We start from the raw sequence: 15851 nt of genomic DNA on the forward strand, positions 1-15851 counted from the left end.
ATTACTTTCCCAAAAGTATTTAAAGATTATAGGTCCTTTACAGCAGTGATCTGTGTTCTTGACTAACAATTGAGGGACCCCCCTGGTCCCTCAATTGGACCAGGGGTTCCTCGGTCTCAATCCATTAGGAGGCTGACCCAGCCTCCTAAAAATAGGAGGCCGACCCAGCCTCCTAAAAATAGGAGGCCGACTCAGCCTCCTAAAAACAGGAGGCCCGGTCGAGGACCAGGCCGCAAGGAAGTTGAGCCCCGAAATCATCACAAGGTAGATGATTAGGTAGGTAGGTAGGTATACATCGCAATCATCGGGAGCCGGTCGGCCGAGCGAACAGCACGCTGGACTTGTGATCCTGTGGTCCCGGGTTCGATCCTAGGCGCCAGCGAGAAACAATGGGCAGAGTTTCTTTCACCCTATACCCCTGTTACCTAGCAGTAAAATAGGTACTTGGGTGTTAGTCAGCTGTCACGGGCTGCTTCCTGGGGGTGGAGGCCTGGTCGAGGACCGGGCCGCGGGGACACTAAAGCCCCAAAATCATCTCAAGATAACCTCAAGATAAGGTAACCCCTTGCAGTTACCTTGCCTTACCCTGCATTGATTCTGGAGGGGAGTTGGGGGGGGGGGGTCGAGGTCCCCACAGCCCAGTCTCCGACCGGGCCTCCTGGTTGGTGGTCTGGTCAATCCTGTTGGGTTCAATTCCCAGGCATATCAGAAATGATTTGGGCATATTTCTTTTCACCTGATTCCTCTGTTCACCTGGGTTGTAAATTGGCACCCAGGAGTTGGACAACTGTTGTGGTTTGGATCATGGGGAAGGCCTATATTTGGCCTAAGGGGGATCTCAGTAAACCAAAGCACAGGCTTCCTGTCCATGATAATGGGAATAAAAGATAAAAACACTTGTATATGTACTATAAATTGGACTCTTAGACTTAAACGTTCCGAGGGTGGAGCAGTAATTAGGGTTTTATGATGTACGTGTGTGCTTGTAGAAGGTTGATGAGGGCTTTGATGAGTAATTACCTAAGTGTAATTACCTAAGTGTAGTTACAGGATGAGAGCTACGCTCGTGGTGTCCCGTCTTCCCAGCACTCTTTGTCATATAACACTTTGAAACTACTGACGGTCTTGGCCTCCACCACCTTCTCACTTAACTTGTTCCAACCGTCTACCACTCTATTTGCGAAGGTGAATTTTCTTATATTTCTTCGGCATCTGTGTTTAGCTAGTTTAAATCTATGACCTCTTGTTCTTGAAGTGCCAGGTCTGTGTGTGTGTGTGTGTGTGTGTGCATCACACCAGTATTGGCTTTTGAATATTATAATATTTGAAAAACTGATGATGATAATATATAGTGAAACATGCTTAGCAAGGCGAGTCTTTATTTAATGGTGTGTCAATCAAATATGAACTTTATCGAGGCCTACAGAGAAAATACAACACCAAACTGTATGGTGTGTCAAAATGTGGATTACTGATGATTTCTGCAAGCGTACTCGTCCATTGTACGAGCCAGATAATATTTGCTAATTTGCTACTTATTATGGTAAATTCACTCCCCACTGGCTTGGAAATATGTTAGAATAACGTTTAACCTTTAAAATGTGCGTAGGATTAATGAAGTATCATGTCTGTAAACATAAAAAATAATAATTCAAAATAAAAAAAAAATTGTTCTATATTGCAAAAACCATGTCCTGAGCATAGGAAAAATACCCAACAAATCATGTCACTTTTCAAGATGATGGATGTTTACTGGAAGTCTCAAATATCAATTGGGAAAACTGTTCCTCCAGGAGTTTCAGATGTTACAAAATACAAAAAAAAAATATAAAAATATTAGGATGATAAATGTGCCATCTGTTTATCTTATTAAGATGATATGCATATTTTAAAGGTTAAAAACCACGATGAAATGAGTAACAACACTAATATTTTTCAGAACGTGGTGTGCGTCATAATGATGTTTATCAAGTGGATCATCCCGGACATGCCGTTTCGACTACAAGTAAGCGATTTCATTTGTCTTCCTTTGGGCTGGATGGTAGAGTGACGGGTCTCGCTTCATGCAGGTCGGCGTTCAATCCCCGTCCATCCAAGTGATTGGGCACCATTCTTTCCCCTCATTCCCATCCCAAATCCTTATCCTGATCCCTTTTAAGTTCTATATAGTTGTAATGGCTTGGCACATTCCCCTGATAATTCCTTCCTTCCTACACTATGGAGGATGTGTGAAATTGAGGTCCACTGTTAGCAGCCGTCTTAAATCTGGGTACCCCAATACCTTTGCCACGCCCAAGGTGGCATGCATCAAAACATGAGATAAATATGAAAAAATGCCTTAAGTCTTAGAGTTGTAAGCATGTGGAATGGATTAGATGAAGAAGTGGTTGAAGTTAACTTATTTCAGTTGAGAATTTTAAATGCAGATGATAAGAAAAATGAGAGAAACGAGTCATTGCACGAAACTACAAAATGTTTGAAAGCTGAGACTCGGAGCTGATGCTTTACAATGCAAGTTCTGTACATCTAGATTTATACATCTAGTCTCTTATGTTAGGTAGTTGTTGAATATGAAACCTTAGAAATAATACTGTTGAGTCAATATGAAAAGCACCTTTTAGAACTAAATCATTTGGCAGCTTTTGATTTCCTCCAGTTTACTCCTCGGAGGGAGCTACTGGTGGAGTCCTGAAACAGTCTCACTAAGGTTTTTCCATGCAGATGGGTCACACGAGACTCGGGAGTTGTGTTTAGTCTACCGGGGACCAGAACCTGGCATTATGTAGTGTGTGAGATGGCTCAATTCTGGTAATGCAGAAGCAGGAATGGTGCTGCTTTCATTCTTCCCTATAATATGTCCCTTTCTGTGGAGAGCCCCTTCAGCTTCCCAGAGCTATACCGGGCTGATGTGTATATATTAGATCATGGCAACAGTCAATAGAAGGAGTTCTAGGCCTACCGGGAACCGGAGCCAGAACCTGGCCCCCTCCAGAGAGGCACAAGGAGCAATGGCCTTAAGACACCCCTGTGTAATTGGAAGCAGTCTTTGTCTGCCATCTACCAGGCCAGGCACCCAGAAAGATAGGAATTCCAAAACAAACAACTGCTGAATAATTAATTGCAAACCGAAAGCTGAACTAGCAACAGAACTCTCCAATCAAAACCAAGGAAACCAGTATGACGTCACCACAAACACCGCACATCCGTCTGCGCAACCCCCTCCCCCCGCTTCCCTCCCCAGGAGGGGGACGGAGGGGTCCCAGACCTCCGCGCCGGCAACTCTCCTCAGTTCACAGGCTGTTGTGAGGGAGAACGGTCGATCAACTGTGGCTCCCTCCTTTTGAGCAGTGCTGCAGTGCGGTGGTTGTGTTTCATTTTTGGTATCATGCAAGCCAGGATTAATACAAGAGTAGGGGCTGCCTTCCCTAGGTGCCCTGTAAGAACTGCCCCTGCGGCTTCAGGGTTGGTTATCTTCCCTGAACCGTTCGGGAACTACCTCTGTGTGGTTCTGTTGCTGCTCGGTGATTGCCTGCCCTTGGGGGTTCTGCTGGGGTGGTTCTTGCTCCTTTTTTCCCTTGGGTAGGAGGTAGTTTTGTCATTGGTTTTAGCACGAGGTACTGTGCAGCTGTCTGATATACGCATAGCGACCGGTTCTGTTCTCCTGGAGACGTTGTGCTTCTGCGGGGTTTTTCTTTTATTTTGTTTTGTTTTGCCTGGCGGGGGTCTGCCAGGTGTGGCGGTAGGACCACTTGTATGATTTTGGTGGCCCTCCACTAGGTCCCTGTGCTTGTACACGTCGCAGGAGTTCAGCTTTTAGTTTGTTTGCTTGGTAGCTCTGGGATAACCAGTTAGCAGTACCTCGTCTGGGCTTCCCTTAGCAGTTAGCCTAAGGACCCTGGAAACCCCCTTGGGGGCTCAGCGGTCCGATGGAAGAGACCCCAGAGTCCCACCTCGCCTTGTGAGAGTTTAAAGATTGTTCTGTCCCCTTGACTCGGGGTGACACTCACCGTCTTTGTCTCCGCCATGCTGCTTGTTAGGTCAATGACACCTTTGACCCGGAGTCCTGCAAGTGGTGTTCCTTGTTTGTTCTCAAATTCACCCAGTCCACTGAGCTTGTTATTAGGGTGCAAGCAGCTTCGGCGTTGCATGCAAGGTTTAGGTTGCTGCAACACGCAAGGTTGGTTGCCTTTCCGGATGCCCCACAGCTGCCCCACTTTGGTTATAGGGACCCGGACTTGGGGGGTGTTAGTCTCCTCGACTTTGGTTTCATCTGCTCTGCTCCCCCTAGTCCTTCCCCCTGTTGTGGTTCATCCTGCCCCTCCCCCCTGCTTCTGGCTCCCAAACGTCTGAGGGTTTAAGAGTCGGGCAGGGTTTGCCTGGTGGTGAATCTCGGGCGGCTTCAGGGAATGCCCCTTCCGGATTGGCGGCAGAGGCACTCGAGCCTGATCCTCCTGCTGGAGCCCTTGGGCTGTGCCAGCGGGTCTCCTTCATCCCAGCTTTTCTGGCAGACTCTGCCTTTTCTCCAGAAGCAGAGGGTTTGGAAGACAACTCAGCCCCGGGTCCTGACGTCGAGGTTCCCGGGGCTGGGGAGGAGTTGACTTGGGGTTGCTTGGGCCCCGTTTGACCCCGCTTGGGTGTTGGTACCCTAGTGGGGCTTGTTGTTACAGGGGGAGGGGTTTTCCTATCCCCCCCCCTCCCTCCCTGTCCCTGTACGAGTTTGATATGGGTGCGACTCCTCCCCGGCTTCGGTTCCGGGTTCCTCGGTTCCCTCCTTCCAGAGGTTTTCAGCTTCCCGCATCACATCAAAGGTGGCGCGGGAAGCCCTTGCGGCTTACCTCTTGTGAGACTCGGATTACGCCTCGGCAATGGATCCTTCTTCTTTCGAGTTTGGCTCCTCGTTTTCTTTCTGGATACATTACGAGGTGCCGGAGTCTTCCTGGCTGGTGGACTGCCCTTTCTTTTCTTTGGGGGCATGGCACTCGTTATGTCGGACCCGTGCGCTTGAATGGCAGGAAGTGTCTACAGTTGTCCAGGTTTACCTGGGGGGCAAATTTGAGCACCTCAATGCGTGCTTGTTCGCCCCCGTACTTCCTTGTGATGTCGGTCAGATTCAGCTTCACGCGCAGGTTCCCTCCCTTTCGGCATCCCTGGTGGCCGAGGATTTACGCGAATGTGGGCATTTGGCTTCAGTCTTGCGTTTTTTCTCTGCTGGAGCTGTCTTCGAACTGGCTCGGCGAGGATGCGCAGGAACTCGGATATGGGCCTATGTCCGGTGTGTTTGCTTCGGTGACTCGGTCGTCGGCTGCCTTGTTGAAGTTGTTTGCGCTGATTCTGAGGGAGGCGGTGTCCCTGTTCTTTGCTTCTCGTCTCACATGCTGTCAGGCGGTGCTCGTCCACTCATTGGAATCAGCTTGCGCCCTGGCTCTTAGATATTCTTCCCCTTTTTGTCCGTTGCTGTTTGCAGAGTCTGCGGTGGTGCATTTTCTGCAAGCGGCTTCATCTAGTTGCCAGCCGATGTCGGACTTGTTGGTTCTCCGGGGTGGCCGTGGTGGTCCTGCCCGGAAGGGTCGTGCCAGATCCCGGGGTTCCTTTGGTCGTCGTAAGCCAGTAGTGCCAGATCCGGGGCCGGCACCTCCTCTAGAACCGTTGGCATCTGGTCGGCACAGTGATCGCTCTGAGCGTCGGTCAGGCTCTCGTAGGGGTCGTCGGCCCTTTTGCGGATTGTCCTGTTGACAGGGCGATAGGGGGAAGGCTCGCGCTATTTGCTCTCGCCTGGACCCACGATTCGTGGGCATTTCGGGTCGTTTCCTCCGGCCTGCAGTGGTGTTGGGTCGCTGCTCCTCCTTTGAGGGGGGGGGGTCGAGGTTGGTAGGGCAGGCTTCTTCTCCTGTGCTCTGTCAGGTCATCCGGGAGTGGGTTCGCTTGGGTGTGGCCGAAACAACAACATCCCTCAAGTGGATTTCCCACCTGTTTTCAGTTCCGAAACTGGACTGTGCAGATCTGCGATTCATACTGGACTTGTCTCGTCTGAATCCCTGGGTCTTTTGCCCCTCTTTTCGGATGACCACTCTGTCTCAGGTCCAGCTGCTTTTGGCGCCGGGTGCCTGGGTGGTGTCTCTGGACCTCCGGGATGCATATTGGCACGTCCCAATTCATCCGGGGTTTAGGGACTGGCTCGGTTTTGTCATGGGGCGACAAGCTTACCGCTTTAATTGCCTTCCATTCGGCTTGAATCTGGCACCTCAAGTGTTCACACGCCTTACCCGGGTCGTGGTGGCCCAGTTGCGTCTGTTAGGGATTCGGGTTCTGGCTTACCTCGACGACTGGCTGGTGTGGGCTCCCAGCCAGTTCGCGTGTCTGCTTGCCAGGGATATGGTTCTTTCCCGGTTCGCCGGGTTTGGGTTTATGGTGAACTGGAGGAAGTCCCTTTTGGTTCCTTCTCAGGTTCGGACATGGCTGGGTCTGGTGCGGGACTCGCAGACTGCTTCCTTGTCTCTCCCTCCTGCGATGCTGTTACGGCTGTGGTCCCGCCTCCGACTGTTTTTGGAGGGCACCCGGGTCACACGTCGGTTGTTCGAGCGGCTGTCTGGGAGCTTGAACATTGCTGTGATGGTCTACCCATTGGGTCGGTCGGATCTGGCTTCGGTAGATGTTCTGGTTCCTGTGGGGTCATCCCTTCTGCCGCTCTCACGATCAATGGGTTCGGATCCCGGGAGCCCTGCGTCGGCTGCTGCGTCGCCGGTTTCCTCTGCGGGTTTTTCGGGGTTCTGTGCTGTGGCGCCTCCCCGAGCCCTCGCTTGATGTGTTTGCGGATGCCTCGTCTCTCGGCTGGGGTTTTGTGACAAGTGCTCACCAGGCCGGTTATGGTTGGTGGGTTCCATCCTTCCGTCGAGCTCACAGCACGGTGCGGGAGTTTGCGGCAGTGTGGCATTCGCTTTAGAGGATTCGGGTCGCTCGAGGAGCAACGATCCGACTCCATTCGGACTGCTCCCCGGTGGTTCATTGCTTGAACTGCGGGGGTTCGATGTTCTTTGTTCTTTGGGGCTGGTTGCTTCGGGTGACTCATCTGCTGAGTTCTCGGGGTTTGGCTCTCCTGGCGGTTCATGTCCGGGGGGGTGTCCAACGTCCTGGCAGACGGCCTGTCTCGGTTCTGTCCCCTGTCCTCGGAGTGGACGATCGATGCCGACTCTTTCCGTTGGCTGTGCCGGATGTTCGGGACTCCGGACGTGGAGTCCTTGTTGGTCCTTTCAGGGTCCTGGGTCGTTCCTCCCGGCCGGGGGCATATCTGCACGCTCGGGTTGGTTCTTTCCGGCTCGCCGGGTTTGGGTTTCTGGTTCCCTGGCGGCCGTTCCTTCTGGTTTCTTGCCAGCCTTGGTTTCGGTCGCTGCTTGCACATTATCCGAACCCGGGTGTTCCCCCCAGCTCTGCCTCTTTCAGAAGATTGTCCCGGTCCGTTACGAGCCTGGTTCGCTCTTCTCCTCGAGTCTTCGCTTTTGGTAATTTTGAATCAAGTTTATTCCCGATTGTTTGGTGATCAGGTGGCTGCGTTGATGGTGTCCCACCTGCGGGCTTCGTCTCGGCGGCAGTATGAAGTTTCCTGGCGGTCCTTCCGTTTCTTTTTGACTCTTCGTCATTGTCCTTCGCTTTCGGTTTGGGTTGTGTTGTCCTTTCTCTCATGGTTTTTCCAGGTCCGTCATCTGTCGAATACTGTCACCTCATATCGTGCGGCGCTGGCACTGACACGGCCACTTCAGCTTGCTTTTGGTATAGATGTTACTTCTGCGCCATTTTGCAAGATGTCTCCTGCGTTGTTTCACTTCTGGCCTGCTTGTGCGCCGCCTGAGCCGTCCTGGTCTTTGGACAGGGTGCTCTCCATTTTCTCTTCTCCTCGGTTTGATGTGGCCCCTTCGGTTCAGGATTGTTTTTCGAAGGCTCTTTTTTCCTGTTGGCGTTGGCCTCTGGGGGTTGGGTCAGGGAGCTTCGTGCTCTCCTCCAGCGCAGGGGTTTCAGCTCTTTCGGTCATAGAGATAGGTTTGTTCATCTGCAGCCGTCTCCTTCTTTTCTGGCGAAGACTGAGACTGCTGCTTTCCGGAGGGGTCCTAGGGTTGTTGATGCTTGTTTGGTCGGGCGGGGGGATGCATCATGTTTTGTGTCCAATTGCGGCCCTCCGCCGTTATTTGTGCGCCACGGCTTCTGTGTCCAGGGATGTGCTTTGGGTTGAACCAGTTTCCCTTCTTCCCTGTTTGCAGGTACAGGTATCTCGGGGTCATCCGCAAAGTTATTCAGTCTAGCCAGCCTGTGGTCTATCCCCATGCTTATGACGTTCGTAAGTTTGCTGCTCTTGCTGCCGTTTTTGGGAACATGTCCTGGGCTGACATTCGGGCACGGGGATTTTGGCGGTCGAACAAAGTCCTGGCTGCACGCTACCTCGTGCACGTTCCTGGGCCTAGTCGGGCCTGTGTCGCTTTGGGTCGGCAGCTGCAGCCTGTCTCGACTTGGAGTTGAGAAGTGGAGTACCAACCGCCTCCTGGGGTAAGTCCCCATTTTTCCCTTAGTCTTTTGGTAGAGTAGCTCCGGGGAGCCGTAGGGGCTACCCCCAGAAAACCAGCGTTGAATATAATGAAATGCTATTTTCTGGGTGAGTCCCGGAGGGCTCCCCCGGCAACCCTCCCTCCCTCCCTCCGGTCGGCAGTTTTTGCGTATTTTGATATCCAGCCTCGGAACTGAAGGTATGGATCGCCGGCACGAGGGTCTGGGACTCCCCCCTTCCCCCCTCCCAGGGAGGGGGGAGCTGCGCAGACATGCGGTGCAGCTCGTGTGATGTCGTGTTTGTTTGATCGTTTTCCCTTGGGGGAATTCTGTCCATCTGTTTTGTTATTTTTGTTGGTTTTACCAGAATAGGGGTTTGTTTTTGTCAGGCACCTTTCTGGGTACCTGGCCCGGTCGATGGCAGATATAGAATGCTCTAAAATCACATGTGCATTTCTATAGGCCATTGCTTCTTGTGCCTCTCTGAGGGGGCCAGGTTCTGGCTGTGGTCCCCGATAGGCCTAGAACTCCACCCACATCGATTGATGCCAAAAGTTAGAACTATCCCTATCAGCCTGGATAGCTCCGGGGTGCCTCCGGGACTCACCCAGAAAATGGTATTTTATTACATTCAATGCTGTTTTTTTTATGACATGTCAAATTGAGAGAGAACTTGCCAGGCAGGCCAACCAGTACTTAACGAGAAGCCTCATTGGCAGCCAATTACGAAACCAAGGAATGATTCAGAAGGGCTTTTGAGTTTCTATAAATGGATCAAGCTCGCTCTCAGTCATTCCGACTAGACTGCATAAGCTTCACAGACTCCCTTGAACTTATAATGACTCTATGTAGGACTATTTGATCAGTTGCCTGTGGTGCGTGCTGGCATATTGTCTCGCCTGACTGTAGCATGGTCCTCTCCATGGACACAAGGGATCCTACCTTAGAAAGTTGTTGACTGTGACACCTCAACATTTTGGCTTTCATCTGGACTCAAAGCTTTATTTTGGCGAGGGAGGGGAGCAAATGACACAATCCTATTCCATCATCAACTATTATTATTATGATTATTATTATTATCTTAATTAATGAGAATAATACTCGGCATTAATCAATCGGGCATTTCAGGAACAAATACGTAGAGAGGCCTATGTCACCAATGAGCTGATTGTGGAACAAGAGCTGCGTCGTGCTCGAGGAGAGAATGACAACACTGCCAGCTCGTCTCCCGTGCGGTCGCCACTCCGCAGGCAGTTCTCTGAACCTGCAAGACCGAAGAATGGGCATGACGTCAGGTTTCGTCTCAGTGGGGAAAAAGAGGACTTTGCCTCCAATGTGTAAGAAATCGTACAGAAATCCCAAGTGCCTGTAATTTAAAACAAGGCTAGAATGATATTAGGAGTAGTTTCAGAATTGTCTCCAAGTTACGTACTACAATTGTGATGTTTCCGCAACATCAAGATACAAATACTGTATTATAAACTAGTAATTACTAGTATAATTATATATATATACAGTATATATATATATATATATATATATATATATATATATATATATATATATATATATATATATATATATATATATATATATATATATAAACTGAATCAAAACGTTTTATAAATGTTTATAACTAAATGATTCATTGATTTTTTTTTAATTTTCATTTATTGCCACAAAGATTTTAGTTATGACAAAAGGAACATGATTCGTTCATCACTTACTAGATAATAGAACTTGTTATATGTCTGAAGTGGGGTTTTCTTTAGACTTGAAGCTCATTTTAATGTCATACTCTACAAGTTTACCCTAAAACACAAACAACCGATCAATTTACATTCAGGTCCAATGCCACTGCTGGATGTCCATGTGACCGTAGTGAAGGCATAGTGCCCCAATAGAGACTATTGGGGCATCCTCCGGAAGTCTCTGGAGCCTTGCATATGAAGCTTAGTGTGGTAACTAACACACCACAGGCATTTATCATCATGCCTGTGGATAGCATTGCACTCCTACCGAAAATATATACAAAGACGGCAAATACAGTTTGCCTGACCTACCGAGCCAGCCTTGCGTTTTGGGCCAACCGGTGTGTTAAGGTAAGGAGTGGCGTAGGACAGTTCCTGAGTGGCTACAGCTGTCCATCAGAACTTTAAACATGTCTTGCGTGATTTAATCCCAACATGCCTTCAGTTTGACATTTTTGCACTGATGATGGGGGTAGATGCATTATCTTGAATCTATTGCCTCTCTTCATCCATAAATTTGATTCTATTGGCAATCAAATCGATTTTATCATTTATGACATAAAGCACATACAGGTTTTATTGCCTTATGTAGTATTTATTTAGTAAAAAATAATGTAATGTGTTCATCTATAATTAGATTTGCTTCCAAAATATATTTTAAATCAAAGATATTTTTGCATTCTAGATATTGCTTTGAAGTTGCAAATCTATTGCAAGCTCAGTTATTTTCAGACATGTAATCAAGAGTCTATTAACTCTCATGGATTACTTGTAAAATGCAACTAATTTTTAATATGTTAAACATCATTTTAACAAAGAGAACTGATCATATGTATGTACTTGGGTGTGTGTGTGTACACATGTGTATATTCTTGTATGTATACGCACATACTATTTGATCCCAAATGGTATTCATTTTGTATTCAAGAAGTCAAGTAACGTCTTGGACGTCATCTGAGAACTTGCTTGCGTAATGACTGACCTTGTTTACAGAGAAAGAAGGTCCCTTAACAACTAACATATAATATTATTGCTCATTTATACTAAAGATTTTAGTAAAATCTTCATTTTGTGATCATGATTGTGAAAGGCAGTTTTACTTAATCAAAAATGCTCTCGAGTGCATGAAATGAATGTACTAAGGACCTTTGTTTCCTATCTCTTTTGAGACAGTGCATGACGTAGGATGTATGTGTGTGTGTGTGTGTGTGTGTGTGTGTGTGTGTGTGTGTGTGTGTGTGTGTGTGTGTGTGTGTGTGTGTGTGTGTAGTACAGTACTGTGTAGTACAGTACTTTAACTTCCCACCCAAACTTGTCTTAATGCCATCCTACTTATAACAATTGAACCTTTGTATAATCCATTTTATGAACAAAAAACTTTTTATAGATTGATGTGTGTGTGTGTGTGTGTACGTATGTATGTATGTACAAGTGGCTCATATATATTATATATGAGCCACTTGTCTGTGTATAGGAAATGTTCTTTAAAAAAAAAAAAGCAGACATGAAGTCTTTACGACGTGAATCATTAGTTTTTGATAACATACGTGCAATTTGACCTTTGTGAGCAGCAGCAGTACAGTAGTAGTAGTAGTAGTAGTAGTGAAGATATATTGATGAGTTGTTTTACATATATTTATTGATTTATTTACAGATATCCTTAAAAGGTCTGTTCTTAGTTAATGGTCAAAAACTTTGTTGTTTATTTGAGATTTTAATGTGAACTCTGATGTGGAGAGTTTGGAGTGTAAGATAGATAGTTACGGTGTATTGATAATACAGTACTGTGTGCTCCACCCAAGTGATGTTACGGGAACAGTTACAGGTATTATGCACAAGAAAAAGCTCATTATAAGAAAAGAAAAAGGAAAAACGTTTTTCCCCGAATCATGGTTTATAAGTTGTGCAATACTGCGTGTCGTACTTTTTTTTGTTGCTTTTATATGGAAATGATTATTTCTTCCACAAGAGCGGAGCTTTCCTACTTTTTTGCACAATTATTGGGTCATTGCTATACTCGTGTGAGACTTGGCATACACATTGATGCCCACCGTGAGAATTAGTAGCCAGGTGCTTGGGGCTAGCCTCACCCAACTTTGCATGGTGATTTCTGTGGGGCAGATGCCCGTCATGGGCAGATTGGGATCGGCCCCATTACTGCCATTAAAAAAAAAAATGCTGTTCAGCTACCATGGTGACATCAAGGTATTAATCAGTGTTACCAGCTTGTGGGCTTAGGCGGGAGGTTTAATGTTACTTGCAATGTAAGTTCATGAAATTCAATTCAGCTGGACATGCAGGTAATGCATGTAATGAACACTTGTAGTTCAACATAAGAAGTGAATGTATGCAGCAAGTATAAATAGAAGAATAAATGAGTGTTTCTGTATATATTTCTGTCATGCCGACGTCTCTCTGCCCCACGAAGCCTGAAAACAGGTTTACCACAAAGAAAAGTGAAAACAAGAAAGTAATTGAATATTTTTGTGTATATTTCAACACATCTTCAAGAGAGATGTGAAAATATACACAAAAACACTCCAGTAATTTTGTTCTCTCATTTTCCTTCATGGTCGTATGTTTTCACATTCATCACGTGTTAATTTCTTCATGATTTACATACATTATATGACATATAATGGAAGGAAAGGTGAGAGACAAATGTAAGGATAAATATAATGAGAAATGTGGCAGTTTGCAGTTGAGGAGAATAAACTGTTTAATGTTTGTGAAGGATGGGCAGACGGCAGCTTGAGACACTATTTGAGAAAACAGGAAAATTATGTTGGATATATTTAGGTACAACTATTATTTATGTTTGTGTCAAGAATATCATTTATGAAATCTATTTACAATTAGATTATTCAATATTCCAAGTATTTAAGTAATATTTTGATGCAATAGAAATAGACCTTTTGGGTTAGCAGCGTTTTAAAATATAATATGATGACCAAACCACAACCCAGAAAAACGGAGAAGTGACGACGTTTCGGTCCATCCTGGACCATTGTCAGGTCGAGTGATATGACTTGATAATCGTCCAGGATGAACCAAAACGTCGTCGCTTCTTCATCTACTGAGTTATGGTTTGGTCATTGTATCTTAAGCCACGTTATCGTGACTCATTGTCTAAAATATAATATTTCTGTGACAAAGATGCAGTGAAGAGTATGAGATCAGACCAGACGGATAAATATTTTCGTGGACTAGTTTTTGAGGTTACTCTTTAACAGGTTGTGCAGTTAATACTTAGCAGTATTAAATTTTGGGGACTTGAGATTAGTCGTGAATGGCTCGGGATCAAAGGTGTGTGGGAAACGAGATGGCTGGCAGTTTACACCACTAGATGGCAGTGAAATTACATAATTAAATTAGGGCTGTGCTGATAATGCTCATTTAATTTCGTGCACTAATGGAGTAGAATTGCAGAAAATAGCTGCACATTGCATTATAACGCCACGTTATTGGTGTTATAATTGACATTAAAGTTATTTTCACTTTTTCCTCCAGAAAATTGAATTTATTGTACTGTAATTTAATATGCACCAGTTTATCATTGTGTTTGTTTTATGGCTGTAAATATTACTTAAATTCTTTGGAAAGAAATCTAGTCAGTTGTGATCACTGAAAATACAGTTTGATTCCTGTACTGTACTTAAAATTGATTATAGGATTACTTGAAACACATTTGAATACTGTATTTTCAATTTGATTTTTGGTGCTATTAATAGTCTGCCATTTGTAGTTATGAATCCACCCAGAAGAAGGGACATGAAACAATAGGTAATTGCCAGATAATAAATTACACGTAAATGTAAGAAGTTTACAATTTGATTTACACCAGTTGTAAATACCAGACTAAATTTGTCTCGCATTCAATATATTCATTATACATACAGCTGACACACACGCCCACATAGTACTGATCATTGAATATATATACAGTATATTTATATATATTTTCTTCGCTCGTGTTGTGTGTTATTAGATTAGGTCTCGAGTTTCCTCCTCGTATGGTGCTATTAAACGATCATTTGTTTTGGTGTTTACTATAAGAGACAGTGTTACTATAAAAGAGAGAGTTACTATAAGAAAGTGTTTCTATAAGAGAGTGAGTTTCTATAAGAGAAAAAGTCAAGTCTAGATGTTGGTTTTGAATCTGTTTGATGTCTGGAGAGTGCATGTGCATTTGTCTATTTAGGTCTCTATCCCCCCACCCCCTCCCCGTTCTGAGTTGACTTGAGGTTCTAATTGTATAAATCAAATTTGTGACGTTAAAACTCTTAAGAGTCCTATTTGGATGTTTTTGCACAAAGTTCCTGATATAAATAAGTACTTAATTGGCATTAGTAGTAGTTATAGGCTGACGTCGTTCATCTCTGATATTCTGCATGCAAGGTTATTACATAGTATAAAACTAATTACTGGCTAATTGGCACTAAATATTTTGTAAAATATGAAAAGATATTTTTGTGGTGAAATATTATTAGATTAATGTTTAAGATTAAAAGGTAAATCTAGTTGGTTAGACACAGTACACACATTACAAAATAAATTCCTGCTAAACATGATTTGTGTGAACTTAAACTGTGTGTTTGTCATATTACATTTACTATCTTAGCTTAGTTATTCTTTTTATATTTTTTAAATTAATTTAGTTTGAGATTTTTCACAAAATCCTAAAGATGTGAACTGAATTCTCTTCAAAACGTTGCAAGAAAGTCTTTCTCCGTCAGCACGATCTTTTTAATAGGTACTTACCGTACTTCTTTCTTTTTGTTGGCATAACTGTCAATTGTAGGAAAATGTGACATGTAATTTCTCATTTGGTAACCATTGTCAAAATAAATGATCATGTATTTTTCCTGGGCGTCAAATTACCGACGGCTGTGTTGGGGAAACGTGGATTGTTTGCGGGAACAAATTCAATGATGTGCGTGCAATGCGTGTCAACTGCAGTGGATATTCGGCAGTCTGGGGGATTACTTTAAAAAATGAAATATACCAAGAAATGTCAACCCGAAGAATTCAGCAGTCGGCAGTAGTGATCGTTATCTAAAAATAGTTTTTCATTGTAGTTTTGAAATATTATCATATCTATTTTTTACTACAGTTTAACAGTGTATAAATTGTTGGTTATAGTTAAGTGTGTGACCATTTGTATTTAATTACCTTGATTTATATGTTTTGATGCATTGTTTAGTATGATTCAGTACATACAGTACTGTGTTGTATTTCTTGTATCAAGTGTAAATGGCAACTATTTTCTTTACAAAATAGTGATTTATATCTTTAATGCTACATCCAGGTATGAAAGTCATTTATTCACCTTTGAATGTGCAGTACATTGTTCATGTACCACTGAAAGGTTGTGTATGTGCCAGATGTGTGAGACCCTGCAAAATGACGTTACACTGTACAACTAATTTGACAAAGCCAAACTTTTTCAGTCACGTTGTACTAAATTTGTGTTGTGAATGACCTTGTACCAAAGTGGAGTAGTATGGCAAACGCAAAATAACAAGTGTATGGTGGGTGAATAGCTTTGTGCTGAATAATATGATTATTCAA

The 15851-nt window shown here is 44.7% G+C and overlaps 1 protein-coding gene across 9 annotated transcripts in view; it reads left to right on the forward strand.

The window, feature by feature from the left end:
- The window catches only part of subdued (anoctamin 1), a 165089-nt gene extending 155048 nt beyond the window's left edge, over positions 1-10041 (forward strand). For all 9 annotated transcript variants that reach the window (XM_069338946.1, XM_069338942.1, XM_069338959.1 and 6 more), the window contains 2 exons: positions 1940-2005; positions 9658-10041. In XM_069338946.1, coding sequence (XP_069195047.1) covers positions 1940-2005; positions 9658-9870 — 279 coding nt within the window. In that variant the 3' untranslated portion in view covers positions 9871-10041. The remainder of the gene's footprint in view (positions 1-1939; positions 2006-9657) is intronic.
- Positions 10042-15851: the final 5810 nt, after the last annotated feature.

The sequence above is a fragment of the Procambarus clarkii genome, chromosome 5 (assembly GCF_040958095.1).
Source record: "Procambarus clarkii isolate CNS0578487 chromosome 5, FALCON_Pclarkii_2.0, whole genome shotgun sequence".
Classification (NCBI taxonomy): Eukaryota; Metazoa; Arthropoda; class Malacostraca; order Decapoda; family Cambaridae; genus Procambarus; species Procambarus clarkii.